General features: G+C 41.9%; 1 protein-coding gene and 1 long non-coding RNA gene across 5 annotated transcripts in view; one reads left to right on the top strand and one right to left on the bottom strand.

The window, feature by feature from the left end:
- NTN4 (netrin 4) overlaps positions 1-2,184 on the bottom strand; it is a 41,153-nt gene extending 38,969 nt beyond the window's left edge. For 2 of the 4 annotated variants that reach the window (XM_083573425.1, XM_083573424.1), the window contains exon 1: positions 1,420-1,975. In XM_083573425.1, coding sequence (XP_083429551.1) covers positions 1,420-1,837 — 418 coding nt within the window. In that variant the 5' untranslated portion in view covers positions 1,838-1,975. Of the gene's footprint in view, positions 1-1,419; positions 1,976-2,090 lie in introns of those variants that run through there. The other 2 variants (XM_083573427.1, XM_083573426.1) reach the window with 2 other exon arrangements.
- The window catches only part of LOC310743324, an 84,122-nt gene that overhangs the window by 65,963 nt on the left and 461 nt on the right, over positions 1-17,698 (top strand). The window contains exon 5 of the long non-coding RNA XR_014538947.1: positions 15,886-16,023. This is a non-coding gene — a long non-coding RNA (uncharacterized lncRNA). The remainder of the gene's footprint in view (positions 1-15,885; positions 16,024-17,698) is intronic.

Here is a 17,698-nt window from a genome sequence, read left to right on the forward strand (position 1 = left end):
TTATCTCTTTGTAGGATCTATGAGCTTTCCCCCCCACATTACATAAACAATAGTAGCAATCAGTTCAGAAAGAATGTATGTGTTCAGCTTTACCCTCAGAGTAAGATGCCAATAAATGATAGTGAAATTAACTGCAGGTGGAAATGCTGGTGCATAGTTTTCCTCTGCAGCATGTTATCTGGTCCTTGTCCCGTCTAGTTCTGATAGGGGGGAAATAGATCAAAGCAATGTGGCTGCACAAAAGTTGCTTTCTTAACTTTTTCTCATTCTTGAAACTGTTAAGAAACAATTCACATGATTTCTAGGGGCAAACCAGTGGCATTTAACTTTTGTGACTAGATATGGATGCAAAAGCACAAGTTGTTCATAGATCCTTTCATGGCTGTAGCCAGGATTTATTTGGGGGGCAGGCTTTATTTTAGGGGTAGCAGAACTGAGTTATCTGCAACAGAATTCGTCACTTAGGGTGTTTTTTTTTTTACTTGATGGGGGGCAGCTTACCCCCCCATGCACGCACCCCCCCAGCAATGCCCATGGATGTTTTGAATTCAAGACCAATTTTATTCACAAGACCATCAGGCAACAGGTTCACATCCACAAACCATGAATCCTTGAACATTCGCCTTGAATCCTTGAGCAGCTGATTTACCAAACAAAATGGGAAATCGTTTATAATAGATACCAACTATTATTTATTATAGCTTGTACTGACTTGTGTTAGATGTATAAGACAAATGCCCATTGCACCAGACTTTACCATTTTTTCCCCTAATCTGGAAGGAAAAATACAAAGCCTATAATTGCTTTTTAGGATAGCTCTATGTTTGGTGTATTTAAATTTCCATTCCTCAAGATGACGCTTTCTGAGCCAAGCGCTGAAAATGTTCGGGATTTGGTGGGTGTGTGTGTGCAATATGTGTTAATTAGCTCGTGGGATGAACTAGTCTGGCTTTCAGCCTCTCTTGCACCGCTCTTGACTTTTTAACACTTTCTTCTGAAGTTGAGGAAGAGCCATCAACTGTTTGAAAAGCGAATGTTATCCCATTTACCTTGGAGGCATTTGAAAGGGGGGTGAGGAGACAAGCGCTCCTGATCCGAGTTAAGACTAGGAGCCCTATTTCTCTCTCGCAGGCAACAAGAGGCGCTTCTTGGGTTACTGACAGGCGTTCCAACCCTGCAGCTTTGTTCGAGGCGAGCAATGTGAGAGAGAGGGGGGGGAGGGAGGGAGGGAGAAGCAACTCCAGGCTTTAACTTGCACGTTAACTTTTGTCTTCGGGATCAGCTCTTGAGAGCAAATCCTATTCTACCACCTGCAGGCCTGCTAATCATAATAACTGGAGAAGAGAAAAAGGATGCGAGCGAAAAGGATTCACATGCACGCGAGCGATCGCGCGCGCACCGCACGAGAGAGAGACCAACCTGCAGCCAGGGCAGAGGCGCCTAGCAGCACCAGGTGCCAGAGCGGGCTCCCCATGGCGGGCGCGCATGGAGTCCAGGCTCGAAGGCTGCCCGGCGCTGCGCCTTGCATCTCCCGGCCCCTAAGGGCAGCGGCGAGGCTCCATCGCCGCGAGCTCCCGCGGGGCTGCTGCTGCTCCAGCCGGAGGACCTTTGGAGCCGAGCCGAGCTGCGCGTCCCGCCGCGGGCATTTCGCGCGCGCCTTGCCGTCGCCGAGGAGCCGCGCTGCCGAGTCCCTCTCAACGCCGCTCGCCTCCGCCAAGCCCGGGAGCTGCGGCCAGGTGCATTGGGAAGAGGCGCCGGCCCTGCTCTCCCGCCGCTCCCGGCTTGTCTCCTTGTCCCCGATGACAGTCCTGCGAGGGGAGTGGCGGCGGCGGGTCATAGTACTGCAGCGGCAGGAGGAAGGGCCGGGCTGCTCCCCTCCCCACCCCCCTGAGGGAGAGGCGGCGGCGGCCCGCCCCTTCGTGCCCCCCAACTCGCCGCCCTTCAGCCTCCCTCTCGAGCTGGCAAGAAGCACAGCCACCCTCGTCTCCCTCAGGGAGGGAAAAGGAGCAACAACCTGGCGGCGCCCCCCCACCCCCCGCGCCGCCAGCCATCCCATCTCGCAGCATTCCTCAAAACCATTGACTTTTTACCGCTGCTCCATCGCGCCACGCGAAGGTGCCTCAGCCTGACAGACGGAGACAGCTCGGGAGAAGGAGGATCAGGCAGTCTCTCCCGCCTCGCTGCTTCCCAGCTCCCCCCCCCCGGTCAGCATTCTCTTCCCGCTTCAGCTCCCCCACACCCCAGCCTGGGTGACTGACCTTCCTTGTCCCCAAATCAAGTGGGTGGCACTGCCGCCCTCTTCCCTGAAGGCATTCTTGTCCCCCCCACATTTCCACCTGGGTTGCCCTCCTCTCTCCCTTTCCAAATTCTGTCTCTGATAGCACACCACTTGCCATAGATACGGGTAATACCAACTACGCACCAGAGAACCACACCCCTCATCCATGTTCCAGGTGGTCCACCTGACAAACTCCTCTGATCTGTTGTCCTTTCTCCTTCCACTATATCTCTATCTCCGTCTCCCCCCCCCCAACACCAAATCCTGCTACAAGAGTATTTCAAAATCATCCAATTAACTGTTACAACTTTTATCTTTGGCCATTTCACCCCCTCAGTCCCAGCATCTCTCCTCTTATCTCCAGTGCTTTCCCCCCCAGGGGGTACTCAGGGGTATGCAGTACCAGTGCACCTCTTTTTGTTGTTCTTAGAAAGTGTGGCACTTGCTCTAACAACATCATGGTGAGTACCCGGACCTAATTTTCTAGAAAAAAAGCACTGTGCTCATTTCTCAGATATCTGAAATCACAGAATTTGAAGATACACAACATGTACCAAGGTATCTACCCTGTAACAACTGGTAGAATACATTTATTTTGCTTGCTGAGAAACCTGTTGGTGGCAAGGGTAAAAATAGGCATATAAAAAGAATTCCTGGGTGCCAAGATTCAGGGTTGGGGCAAGTACCCTAAAATATGCCATTGTGAGTTTCAAAGTTACCCTCTTCTCCCAGCATAGAAAAATATCACATGTTTGTGAAGTTAAAAATGGTTACTGTACTTACAAACTCTCCAAAGGTCAGATTCATGTGCTTTTCCATACAGCAGTCAGAAAACACAGGCAGTAAAACTTGGCTTAGTTATAGTGGTGAAAGTTCCTAAATGATTAGTATAGAAACACAAAAATGGCTTATAAGAGCCATGTGGTCTTTGCTGCAGCAACCAATTTAAAACTTCTTCACTGTCAGAGCTTCTCTGGTAGACTGAGGTATAATAGGTTTGATTACCTTCCTTCTAAAGTGAAGGACAGTGACCAAGCTAAGCCTTTTAGGACAGTTTACTACTATATGGTCTTGACCCCTTTGTGTGTTAATTAGACTTAAGTATGTTGGTTATATGAGGCTGGTTATCCCACAAAATCCACATCCCTGCTGCAAGTGCATAAAGTGAAATGAATACATGTGTCTACTGCCTTCATTTGTTGTTTTGGACAGTCATCCTACCACTAAACACTTACTACTATGTAATAGTTTTGCTAGGCCATGGTCCACCTCTTCCCAGTCACCTGGCTCATATTTCTCCTCCTTAATACATAATTTGTAGAAATCTGTAACCTACTTTAATGTAGAAAAGCTGTGTGTGTGTGTGTGTGTGTGTGTGTGTGTGTGTGAGAGAGAGAGAGAGAGAGAGAGAGAGAGAGAAGCTATAATAATAATAGCTCTGGGCAGCTCCCAATTGAGTGTTAATAACAATACAGCATTAAATAATAAAAACTTCCCTAAACAGATGTCTTTTAAAATCAGGATAGCTGTATATTTCCTTGACATCTGATGGGAGGGCGTTCCACAGGGCGGGCACAACTACCAAGAAGGCCCTCTGCCTGGTTCCCTGTAACATGAAGCTAAGGGCTTGCAAAATCCCCTATAGTAGCCACTGGTGTCCAGCAATTTACTACATGGATCAGAAGAAGATCTGCACATCTATAAAAGCCTACCAGCAAAGTTTGCAGCAGTATGGGAAGCATCAATTCACAGTGAGCTGTTGCATAAATACACACAGAGACAGCTACTATGGGAAGCAATTTACAGCATTTTTCTTTTACATGTTGGAAACTTTATGTGTGTTGTCCCTTATCATCCCTATCTTTATCAAGTGAAATAATTATAACATCTCACTTTTTCAGAAATAATATAACATCTCATTTTTTGGCTTCTTCTGGTGCTCTGTCAGAAAAATATATGACCTTTCAGTAACTTTCTTTCGAAAAATACGACATTGAAAGCCAAAGGATAGTGTCACTAGTAGTCACTTCTCACACCTTGTGATGTATACTGTATGGTGCTAAAATAAAACCTCTCAAATATGAAGCTGGATACAAACTAATATGTATCTTTGAGTGACTGGCATTCACCTTGACATTAGGCTGAAATTGAGGTTATTAGGAGCATCAGTTTGCTCAGTTTATGTGATAGATAGAACTAGGCTTCTTAAGGATGTGACAGTCAACCATTCATGGCTGAGACTGTCAAAAACAGTAGCTAGCAAAGAGGAGATTAGATATGTGGTTCTGTGGCAGAAAGTTCCTGTCTAGACATAGACACATATTTACATGCCTGGATGTTTAGAGAAAATGATAGAAGAAAAAACACTTTCTCTTATTATGAAAGTGTACAATGAAAATAAGATATGCAGAAATGATAATCTTAGCTGTTTTTCTAGTTAATTTAATATAAACAAGATAGAACTAATGCTAAATTATTATTAAAAAATATGGATGATACTATTATGAGAAGGCATAGCTCTCATAAGAGATAGAGGCATAGGATTGTGGTTGTTTTTTATCTTAGTGATTAGGTTTTAGAAGGTATTTTAATAGTGACAAAATATAAAAAGTGGCCCATGCTAATGAAGTCAGCTCTTAATAGACACAATGGGCAGGGGCATGTACCTAAAATAATACAACAATTGTTAATTTTGCTAAAATTTGGAATGCTTGAAAAAATGGTCATAAAATACCATTCTTCTTTCAGTGGTTTATATGACGAGCACAGGCATGGCAAGATTTAAATTGTTAAATGAATAAATGATATATTTAACAAATTTTCATTCCACAGTTAAGAGATTTTCCTCTAGTCCCCGCATCTAGGCTTATTCAGAGCATGGGGAAAGAAATGCATTTGGCTTTTGTGGTTCATCACTGAGAGGGCAAAATTACATGTAATCTTAAATTCATGTGATAATATGGAGGAGGGATATGGAGGGAAGAACTGATAAGATAGAGGGGCACTTCCCCTGCCATGCAAATTCCCTCGAGACCATTTTTCTCATAGCCAGGATTATTTTTCTCATAGCCAGTTTCACAGCTCAGTTTGGGGAAATTGTCCACCCAGAGCAGCAGATCTTGATGTCAATCTTTCTTTTCACCCCCACTGCCCATGGCTTATTCCTGGACTGGCCAAGATGTTTGGAATATGATAACTCCATTGAACATTAGAATGAAGTTTAGGGCACAACTTCAGAACACATTCTAAGTTCAAATACCACATCAACCCACAACCATTTTCACAGGAGGCAGCAAAAAATGTGAAACATACCAACAATGTGATATCTGACTTGAAGACAGCAGAATGAAAATCAGGATGAATGCTCACAGCACTATCATACATTTTTAGTTTGAATCTCACACTGACCTCTAAGCCTGTTTTCAAGTGGCTTGTGGAATATGCAAAACACACCCAAATGTGATATCTAGCTTGAACATCAAGATCTAGAAATGAAAGTTAGTGTGCATACACAGGTCACCTTTCTGTGTTTCAGTTTTGAGCTCTAGTTTCAAGGTGCTAAATAAGGTGCAAAGTAGCTTTAGTGCATTGTTGTTGTTGTTGTTGTTTTATTACCGTACTTGTCTTTCACCAACAGACCCCAGGGCAGCTTACAACAATTGAAAATTGAAAGCAATTACAATCACAGGTGTAGGGTAGCCCCGAAAGTACACAGTGAGATAGGCACACATTTCAGGTGTCAAAGGCCAGGTTAAAGAGGTGCATCTCCAGCATTTGGCAAAAGCTGTATTGTGAAGAACACAGATGCACCTTTGTGGAGGGTTAATTCCACAACTTAGGTGCTGCCACAGAGAATTCCCTTTCCCAGACCACCTCCGAGGGAGGTGGAACTGCCAAGAGGGCCCCCTCTGCTGATGTTAACACCTGGGAGGGTCTGTAGGGAATGAGGCAGTCTTTCGGATATTTGAAGCCTACATTGTTCAGGGCTTTAAATGAGCACCTTGAATTGGGTCCAGAAACAAACTGGCAACCAATACAGCTGTTTTAGAAGAGGGCTATATGAGTTCTGGCCACTGCATTGTGGACCAGTTGAAATTTCTAAGTTGTCTTCAAGGGTAGCCCCAGGTAGAGTGCATTGCAATAATCTAATTGTCGAGTTACCAGAGTATAGAGTCCTGTGGCTAAAAAGGGTTGTAACTAGCAAACCAGTCATAGCTTGAAATAGGCACTCCTAGCCAATATCAATGGGGTCACCTCTATATGTTTGCTGAGACCCTCAAAGAACTCGAAGAGGTTAGTGAGACAGGACTTACCCTTACAGATGCCAAGGCTTGTTCTTCTCTATGCTTGATTATTTTATCTTTAGCCATATTTTCCACCAGTTTTCCCAGAACAGACATTAATTTAACCACACTGTAATTTCCTGGATCCCTGTCTTAAAATTGGTTTTACGTTGGCCAGTTTCCAGGCCTCAGGTGTGGAGGCTGCTCTTAGGGACAAGTTATATATTTTTGTGAGAAGATCAGCAATTTCTGTTGAATAGATGTCATCTGGAGTGGGAGATTTGTCGGTTTTTGTTTTGTCTGTTAGACCTAGAACTTCATCTTTCATCACCACTATTTGCTGCAGTTCCCCAGACTCCCTTATTACAAAAGTTAGTTCAGACATAGCAATCTGCCGTACATTTTCCACTGTAAAGACAGATGCAAAGAATTAACTCATCTTCTCTGCAATCTCCTTATCTTTCTCTATCACACCTTTGACTCCCTTGCTTTCCAAGGGTCAATTTTCCACTTTCCCACACAAGTTTCCATGCAAATAACTAATAACATGCTCTGCTTGTGTATTTGCCTTCTCAGAAACATGCTTCATTCTTCAGGCTGACTAATTCAGGAAAGAATGAGAAGTATTTTAAACTGACCTTGAATCAGTGTACAATTCGACAGATTAGCCATAATCACTGGTCCCTTCTCCATTGCCGAAATTAGAACTATCTTTTACTGCGTGTATTAATAAAGCTTTCATTTAAGAGAATAAAACTAGGGTCAGAAAGTGCATCATCTCCATAAATCAAGCTATATTTTCTCCACTATTTATTTACTGCTTATAGAGAAATGCACTTTGTGACTGAAGTTGCTTGGAGTTTTTCTGTTGTCTTCAGTGAGATCTAAGGATCTAACCCTTATATTTTATCAGTCCGAAAGATAATTCATGGAAACCTATATGATAAGAGGGCTTGGGTGAATATTGGCATATTTCCAACATTTATTAATAATATGGATCCTTATTTACCTTAATGAAAGTATTCTATATACCCAGAGTAGCATCATTCAGAAACATAACTTTAGCAAGCAACATTCTTTTTGCTTTATGCTAGCATATGCTAAATACGCTAGATCTTGTTGGTCCTCTGGTTAATAATTATTTTACAGCATTTGTTGAATGTCATTTTAAAGTCTTCAAATTAGGTGGTTTGAGGTTTCTTACATAACCATACAATAGAAAAAATTAATAAATCTAGGGCAATGTAATGCTGACCCGTGATGTGCTTTCCCATGAGTTCTGCAGACTTTTATTTATTTTGTTAAGAATAATTACTTGGGAATGCTCACTGTGGTGGTTATATATATTGCTTCCCCAAAGTGTACAATTAAACTTGCTTGCTTGAATCATTTGGAACAATTTTCTCAGTAGGCCCCTTACTGCACCCGTTTGCGAATGGTGCCACACTGCAATTAGGATTCATTAGGATAAGAATCCTGAATGAGGACTGGTCCCACATCACAGTAGAAAAATGTCCTCCATATTTATGATTCTGTAACACTCGATTCATTATTGCAAACCATGTCATGGTATGCTTCTGAAGGCTCTTAGCTGAAGCGGGCCCTGAACCACACAGAAAGGTTCTGCTGGATGACTAACTGAGGATGTGGTGATGGCAAGACGTACTCCTACTTCACCACAATTTTGTGTCACAGAACAGGCATGACAGCGTGTTCTTATGGCAGTGCATGCTTAATGGTTGCTTTTTTGTTACTGGTATCTCAGTGGCTCCTGCTTGGTAGAATGTGTCTGTGTGCATGTGGTTGGGATGGTGTCAAGTAGGTTGATATTATGAAGGCTTTTTCCTTTCATCATGTGTAGACTGACTCCTTCTGTGCCAGGCTGATGTGCAGATGTCATTGGCATGCCGTTCTGTGATTGGCAATGTTGCCATTCTGGGGATCTGGCTGGCAGGGTTGCTTTATTCTGTTTTTTTGCACCATATTCCACCTGTATTGTGTTGATGGAGGAACAATAGGATTGCCTAGCTGCTCTGCCATTGAAATTGGTGGTGCTTAGAAGTGCATCCTGCCCTAATTTTAGAAGCAACTGTTTGGCTATGATACTTTATTTGCTTTCCCGTTTAAGTTGATTTGAATTGTAAGCATATTTTTGAGAAGAATTTGAAAAATGAGAACAATGAGGTTTATTTTTTAACTACAAGTCTGATCAAAGATCACTTTTTATATATTGGTATTTGTATAGGTATGCAGCATTCTTGTTATTGTTTAACAAGATGTCTTTACACAGGGTTCAGTTATTCAGATTCTTTTGGCTACTTGAAGTAGAGTCATGTGTTTTTAGTTTGTTTCTGCCAATGTCTTGATAATTTTACTCTCTGAACTTGAAACTCAATCTGATACTAAGTGTCCTGCTATACAATGGACACCTTGCTTTCTAGTGCAAAAATAATACAAAATTACTCTAACAGAAGTAATAATGGGGGGGAATAGAAAAACACCCTGACCCTAAATGCCTTACTTGACATTTGATTGCAGTTGGACAGATTTTCAGCTTCAGTAAAGATGATTAGTATAATAGTCAGGTGATAGCTGTCTATTATCATATCAGTTTGAACTGCAGTCAGGCTGGAAGGTAATATTACACAGCTTGAGACTTCTAGACTTGTACTGTTTGGGGACAGGAGTAAGAGGATGATCCCAAATTACCCTGGAATGAACTCACCCCAAGGTCCCTCTTGGCTTTCCATACTAGCAGCCTCAGAGTCAATTTAGTTTTCAGTTCCACATTGCAAGCAGCAAACTGCTGCATGGTTTGTTCCCTCCATAACTATTTTAGATATTGAAAACTGTTGTTATATGTCCTCTGTACGGCCTCTTCATAATATTTTTCACTGGCAACAAGGATGGGATACTTTTGAGCCACATGGTGGGGTGTGGGGGGTGGGATGAGGCAGTCACCTTGGGCCATGGTTAAAAGGAGGGGGCCATTCTTGTCATATGTACTGCTCCCCTCTCGTTATAGTATCTATGAATGGTGTTATAGTCAGTGAATTCATTCCTCTGAAATTTACCAAGCCCTTTGCATCAATGCTTTTGTTGTTGCTTTTACAAACTGCAAAGAGTCCTGTTAAAAAAAATTAAACTAGGTGATGCACAACTTTAGTCATACTCAGAGTAGTGCCGTTGTCCAACAATATGATATTGTTGCGCCTAAATATTTCCTTCTTAGATATCTTTGGAAACATACGAATGAATGAACAAAATCAAAGTGTTTGTGCTTTCAGATTTATCTCCACAACAAACTTGTATAGTCAAAGATGTTTCGAACTGTACTTAAAATAATTGGAATAACTGCTAATCATGATCAAAAAGGTTTATGATGATGATAATACAAACTATGTATCCCTGAGAAATGAACAAGATTCACTAGTGGAGTAATATGTGGTTCCAGGGACCATGCATTCGCTCCATAAGATGCACAGACATTTCCCCTTACTTTTTAGGAGGAAAAAAGTGTGTCTTATGGAGGGAAAAATACGGTATATCATTTCCCAGAATGCTTTTAGAACTTTACAGGTCCACCACATAGGATAGAAAGTGACTTCCTTTTGCTTACATTTCCAGCAGATATTTGCACTTGTCTTACACATTTTTGCAAGCTTAAGGTAAAGGTAAAGGTACCCCTGCCCATACGGGCCAGTCTTGCCAGACTCTAGGGTTGTGCGCTCATCTCACTCTATAGGCCGGGAGCCAGCGCTGTCTGCAGACACTTCCGGGTCACGTGGCCAGCGTGACAAGCTGCATCTGGCGAGCCAGCACAGCACACGGAACGCCGTTTACCTTCCCGCTGGTAAGCGGTCCCTATTTAACTACTTGCACCCGAGGGTGCTTTCGAACTGCTAGGTTGGCAGGTGCTGGGACCGACGACGGGAGCGCACCCCGCCGCGGGGATTTGAACCGCCGACCATGCGATCGGCAAGTCCTAGGCGCTGAGGTTTTACCCACAGCGCCACCCGCGTCCCTTTTGCAAGCTTACTAGGAGTCAAATACCATCAGTACATCATTTTCATAAAATTTTCTTTCAGCGTACAACATGCTGAGAATTTCACCACCGCCCAAGCCTCCCTTACCTGGATTGTGCAGCAGTGCCTGGCAGCAACAATGGCAGATTCTGGTGAGATCTTGCAAGATCTTACAGAGCTCATGAGATCTGGTGAGATTTCAGGAAGATCTCACAAGATCTTGCTATCCTAATACTGCTATTAAACCAACTAGATTTAGTAGGATTATGCATAGGGTTTCTATGTTGGGTTGCAGCTAGCACTGTCGGCAGCATAAGGTCCTAGTACTTATATGACCTCCCACAACTGACATTGCTGGTGCTGGCAAGGTTGAGTAAGGTTGGCACAATACAAGCACACCAGTGCAGCCAAACTGGTACTCATGCCAGTGTGTTCACACCATATCAACCTCACCTCCTTCCTCCTCTACCTTCTTGTAAGCCACAGTGATGTCAGTGTTGGGAGATATGCTAAGTGCCTCCCCCCACCAAATGCTACTGGTTGAGGGTGGCCTATGATTTTAAAAGATTCCACCTTCTGCCCAAGTAGTGTTTTCATGCGGCCATTGTAGCTTGAACTGGCACAATTATGAGTACTACATGCTTGTTCTGCTGTTGTAAGAAATTGATCTTTTAATATGGCAGCAAATACATCTTGGAACTCCCTACCCACATTAAAATATTTGATGGGGCCAGGCCCCCACAAAGTTGGTGGGCATTCCCATTCAAATGGTGTGTGCGCACTGTGTCATGTGTTCAGTTATGCTGGGTGGGGCTTACCTGGACCCCCACAATATTTTATTCAAGTTGGCACCCCTGCTAGTGACATCAGGCCTTTGCTGTACTCTTTTCACTTGCTTAAAACATTTTTGTTTGGGCGAACCTATCCAGACCCATTGATATGTTTTAATCTCTTTCGCTGTTAAATTTAATTGTTTTAAAATGTTTTACTGATAATTTTAATATTTCTTATAAACCACTTAGCAACCTCACTACAAAATATACATTTTGTTAAATAAATAAAAACAAAATGCAGGGATTCAAACGAAACACTGATTAAAATTATAAATATACATAAAGCCTGGAACACTGCATTATTCTATACTTAAGGACTACTTTTATTGAACAATTGTTGATCTTTGTGATAACTGGAATAGGTACATAATAGGTACATGTATTAGGGGTTTTTGCTTGAAAACACGTATCATTGGGGGGGGGGATATGTCAAGTTGGTACTGCCATTTTAGGTTTAAATGTGCAAACAATATGTTACTACTGTTGCTCCTAACAGACACCTTCTGTTATTCATTACCCAATGCATATAGTTTGCTAACCAAAATAGTCATTTGGTAATTTTAAGCTGTTCCTCAAAACAAAGAATTTATATTGGCATGTACACTTTAAGTGAAGAATGCTAAGAATTCCTTTGCTGTCGCTTATGGCTACAGCTTACTTGGTTCCTTGCCAATTTTGCTAGTGGGGTAAGGATACGATATAACCTAGGGGGCAGCTGGAACAGTTACCCCGGAGTGATTTGGTTTTGATTCTTCAGTATTGGGGTGGGGTGGGGTGGGGGGCAACAACAGTGATTTATGGAGCTTTCAGGATTTGTCTGACAATTACTCTCTTTTATGTGTTAATTTATTTCCACATTTCTTGAACTTAGCTATTAGAAAAAGGTTGTCAAAAGTATAATCTTCCTACTCAGCACATTTGCATCCCCTGAGCTTTATTTACAGTGACAGTAAAATACTTCAATGGTAAGCTCAGTTGCAGAGCCCCCATCCTGCAGGCATTTGTGCTATATAGCCAGGGGGGAACAGCTAGTCAGTACCTATGGCATCAGAGAAGGTGTTAGTTGGTGCAGTCCCATGCTTTAGTTCACAGTATTTCTTGCTTTAGTTCACAGTATTTCTTTAGTTCACAGTAAATATTTAGTTCTAATTAACTTCATTTTCTGTGACTCTAATTCATCCATTCTCTCATAATTAGCACTGTCCTTTTTTATATCTTCCTCCCCAACTCTGTTTATTTCCAGTGCATTTTGGGTTGCATTTGCCCCATTTTTCACTGAACCCTGTTTCTTTTTCCATTAGCCTGCATAGTGTACGCTTTTATCCGACTCACCCCTCTTTACCCCTTCCTGCCCTTTGGGTTTTTTCCTCTTTCATCAAACTGTTAAAAAGGCTGTGCGGGAGAAATTATCTCAAATGAATACAAAACAATTAAATAACAAGGCAGACACTAAAGCATGTCAAACCGTTCTTTTTAGAGCAATTATTACATGTTTTACTTCGTGCTCTAAGGCATGAATCCAAGAGTCAAATAAATTTAGCTACTTAGGAATGTGTAACAATTATACTGCGTTTTCATGTATTCCAAAGTCAGCTCTTGTGAATAGTGCCACAGTGATAGTTAGAAGGTCAATCAGAGGGCAAAAAGGGTAGTACTTAGAGATACATATGATTGTGTTCTGTATTTTGCCCTCACTCATAAACCCAGTTTTGTAAAGCATGTCTGAGGACAAAAGTTCTCGTTGCCATGCCCGGTTTATCTTATTAGCGCTGGTCTATGCAAACATTCTCTTCTGCAGTTCCAAGTGCTTCTTCATCTTTCGTAGAATCAAAGAGTTGGAAGGGACCCTGAGGATCATCTAGTCCAACCCCCTGCAATGCAGGAATATGCATCTGTCCTATACAGGGATCGAACCTGCAACCTTGGTTTTATCTGCACCACACACTAATCAACTGAGCTGGTTTAATCTTTGTCCCTCAAGAATGCACAGAAGTGAATATATGTTAGGGAATAGTTATTCATCACGTCATTTGGAGTTTATGTGTTTCAGCCTCTTTTTCCACCTGCTGCGACAGTATCATGAAAGATGGAATACATGGCTCTTATATACTTCTGCAACAGTCTGATCTACAGGTTCCTTTTGAACTCTTTTTTAAAAAAATGACTCCATTAACTAATCCTATATATGTCTAAACCCCAGTGAACTCCATGGGAATTTGAGCATTTCCAAAATAAGCCTATTGTGAAACTGGTGCTGCTCATGCATGCTCAGTTTTTGCAATGTCCACATGTCCTAGTCACACAACCCACAGCACTTAAGGTGCAAAAAGCCCTGGGATTTGGTTGCTGAGTCCTTGGGCCCATGCCATACGACTTGTTCCAAAACAGGAACCAGAGAAGGACAGCGCAATAGTGGGCAGCTAAACAAGCCATCACTGAGCTGCAGCTCTTTTTTTTTTTTTTTTTTTTTAAATAATATTTATTGAAGTTTCCAAAATACAGAAAGAGAAGAAAAGAAATTATGAAGATACATTCAGAACCTTATTTTCAAACATCCACTTTCTGGGACTCCCCCCTTCCCCCACCCCTACCGTATTCCCCTTTCATATTGTTGTTTCCACAAGTTCTGTTTCTGATTTAAAGCACAATTTATATACCCCATTGTTCAAATTTAAATTTATACAAACCTTATGCAACACCCTTGATAAAAAAAAAAAAAGCAAAAGATCTCTCCCCATAGCCCGCCCCCTTTTCTTTCCACAATGTCCCCCTTTTTTCCCATTAAAGTAAAAGCACACAGAATAAAAGTATAAAAAAATAAGAAATATATTAGAAAAAAGAAAACCAATTCAGAAAATAGTTGCAAGCCTTTGGATTCTAATTCTCCCTCCCCTTCCCCGGTTTAATTTCCCTTATCCTCCAATCTATGTTTCCAGCCTGGAAGTCTTAAGTCCATCAATCCCATTTTTCCCCCAACTCCTTGCAAAATTATTTCCCATTTTTAGGATTACTTTTTAAAAATTAATTCCTAAATCTTTAAAAATGTCAAATTATAAAATTCCCCCCATTGTTCTTTCAAGGTTATAGTCCAGCTTCCTCTTGTTCCGCTGCTAAAACTTTCTTATTCAGAAGTTTAGTAACTCTACATGGGTTGTTGTTATTCAGGAACAAAAACTTGCGTTCAGTCCCTTCCTTCTTCAGTAAAGTATTCTGTTGTCTCCTTTTAGTCTAAACACCCTGTAGACGAGATTCAGTTTCAGTTTTGCAGCTTTCCCAGGAGAGCTGCAGCTCTTTTTTACCACTCAAGATTCTTTTTAGACTGCACGACGATCGAGCTAAACGTGAATGTCATTTGAACTTAATTTGAGAAACTGGGAGGTGGCTCCCACTGCATGTAAAAATGCAAAACACACGTGTGTTTCTCCTATGTGCACATGTTTTTCTAGCTAGACATGATATACAAGTGGAGAGCTAATCTGCCTGAAGCAGGCCTACATTTTTTCCCCAAAATGTCAAGCTCCATCTCTTCACCCTGCCTTCACCCTAACTATTCCACTAGTTTTCTCAGGCTAAATTTATCCCATTTGAAATCCTGGTGAAAATTCTGTATTGAGTTCATATAACTCCAGATGTTTCATGATCTCATCTCTTAATAATGTTTTTAAGGATTTTGCCTACAATCGAGATTACAATACTTTAAAAGTATAAGCCTATTTAAATTTCAGACGATTCATTAAAAAAAACACACACAGAGACACACACAGTCTTAAGTTTTCTTCCTTTCTAGGGCATTTCTTTGAATCAAATAATAATTTTTAAAGACATATACTACTGTTCATTTAACTTAATATCCTATACCTGCATATAGTATGAAACCAAATTGGGGGGGGGGGGGATGGATAAGGATTCCCACAGTAGACAGTTTTGGATCAAGCAGCTCAGAGGGTCATTCCAGTTAATCTCATAATTTAGAGACTGTTTCACGTCTTTTAAGTTAAGAGACAACATCAATTCTTAAATGGGTATTTAAGTGTGATGTTCTTAGCGCTTCTACAAGTGAAAATGTTTCATCCTTTGCTTATGCCACTAGAAAACTCTGTCATTGTTCAATCCCATCTTGAATATAGCAAATATAAATGGAAATAACACCTTGTTGATCCTTCTATTCATTGCATGTTCTTTAATCAAGAATGAAGTTCATATATTCACTTGGTCAATTATGCCAGAATGTTCACAACGGGAAAGTGTACTATATTAATTAAACTGATTCCTTCCCCACAACTGCACATACTTTTTCTATGCTTTCATAAATATAAATAAATCCCAACTTACATTCTGTATATCTGATATACACAAGTTGATAGGCAGCGTAAAAGCATGCTACAGCCTTAAATTGAACTAATTTTTATGTTACAAAGACCTTTCCACTTTTTGTGTGCAAACTACTAATTTTTATTTTCATTCAGCATGCTATTGCAGAGAGGGAGAGGAAAAATGATGGGTTTGCAGTGACATGCTGAATCAGGAGCTGATCTCGCAGCGTTTGTGTGAATGAGCCATCAGTCAGGACCACTGTCTTCACCCTGGGATTGCCATAGTAGAATGTAAGCTTCAAAAGACAATGAAAGCGGGTTGTGGAGTCATTTGTTTACTAACATTCTTTCTGTATCACCCAAGTGACATACAAAAGTGTGGGTGTTCCTGGATACTTAATCATAGCAATAGTTTGCTTATCATCAATAAATCCGCACGTATCTTTTGCCCCTGAAAAGTGTTTCTTGAGAAAACTGGTTTTATTCCCAAAATAAAAGCTCACTGCAGATCAATTCTGCATTACCGCACAGTGTGCCTATTTGAAAACAAGTAGGCAGTCCCAGCAATGAGGTGTGTGTGTGTGTGTGTGTGTGTGTATCCACATCTGCTCAATGACATTGCAGATGGGTACACCAAGATTGCAAGTGTCATTTCCTACTTCATTCACCTGGGGCATGTGCAGGTAGTAAAATGTGTGGATGGCTTAATCAAAGGGAGGTTTCAAACTTGGAGCAAGTAGCCACGCCACTTCTGTGGACAGCAAGATCTAGAATCAATCTAGATTGAAAGCAGCATGGTTGAAGGGAACATGTTGAAAGGAGCATGAACAGTTTCAGATTGAGAAAAACTACATCTTTGTGCTAAAAATGGGTTAGTATGTATACAGACTCAGTCACAGGATAAATCTTACTTCTCATTAAATGGCACACACAGGAAAGTAACTATGGCCACCAGCACAGAGGTTTTGCCATTTAACATCTAGACCAGAGGCTGCCTCACCCTCTTCTTGCAGCACTAAATGCAGGGCTGTCTTAAGCATATGCGGCGCCTCTCGCTGGCTCGGTCGCCCCCAATCTCGTGGCACAGAGCCGCCCACAGCAGAAGAGCCTGTTGTGGCACTCCGACCGACGGGCAGGCTCTTCCCCGGACTCAACTTTCAGGCCCCGGACTCTCAGCCTGGCACCCCTGAGAGCCCAGCGCCCGGGTGCCCCACACCCCTAGCACCTATGGGTAAGACAGCCCTGACCAAATGGGACTGAGGACTGGACCTGCCTCTTTTTGCAGAAGTGTAAAAGCTATCACTTTGTAGGCCAGAGGGTGCCTTTGCTTTCCCTCTGTCAGCAATTATTTATTTTTATGTAGAATTCTTAGATATTTATCATGAACATGTTTTGAATGTTCTTTTGTAGGGATGTTTTATTTATGGATAATAGTGTATTATAAATGAATTAATTTTGTGTGTGAACTGTTTTGAATGTAGTGGTAAGAAATCGGATAGATTTATATCAAGGTAAACATGCACAGGGGACGCGGGTGGAGCTGTGGGTTAAACCACAGAGCCTAGGACTTGCTGATCAGAAGGTCAGCAGTTTGAATCCCTGCGACGGGGTGAGCTCCCATTGCTCGGTCCCTGCTCCTGCCAACCTAGCAGTTTGAAAGCATGTCAAAGTACAAGTAGATAAATAGGTACCGCTCCAGTGGGAAGGTAAACAGCATTTCCATGCGCTGCTCTGGTTCACCAGAAGCAGCTTAGTCATGCTGGCCACATGACCCGGAAGCTGTATGCCGGCTCCCTCCGCCAGTAAAGCAAGATGAGCGCCTCATCCCCAGAGTTGGTCATGACTGGACCTAATGGTCAGGGGTCCCTTTACCTTTACCTTTAAACATGCACAGGGCTGCACTGTGATTGACTGACTTGGATGAGGAATGCCAGAATATTGGGAATAAGCTGCATACTGCTTAGGG

This window comes from Podarcis filfolensis (assembly GCF_964270895.1).
Source record: "Podarcis filfolensis genome assembly, chromosome: 10".
Classification (NCBI taxonomy): domain Eukaryota; kingdom Metazoa; phylum Chordata; class Lepidosauria; order Squamata; family Lacertidae; genus Podarcis; species Podarcis filfolensis.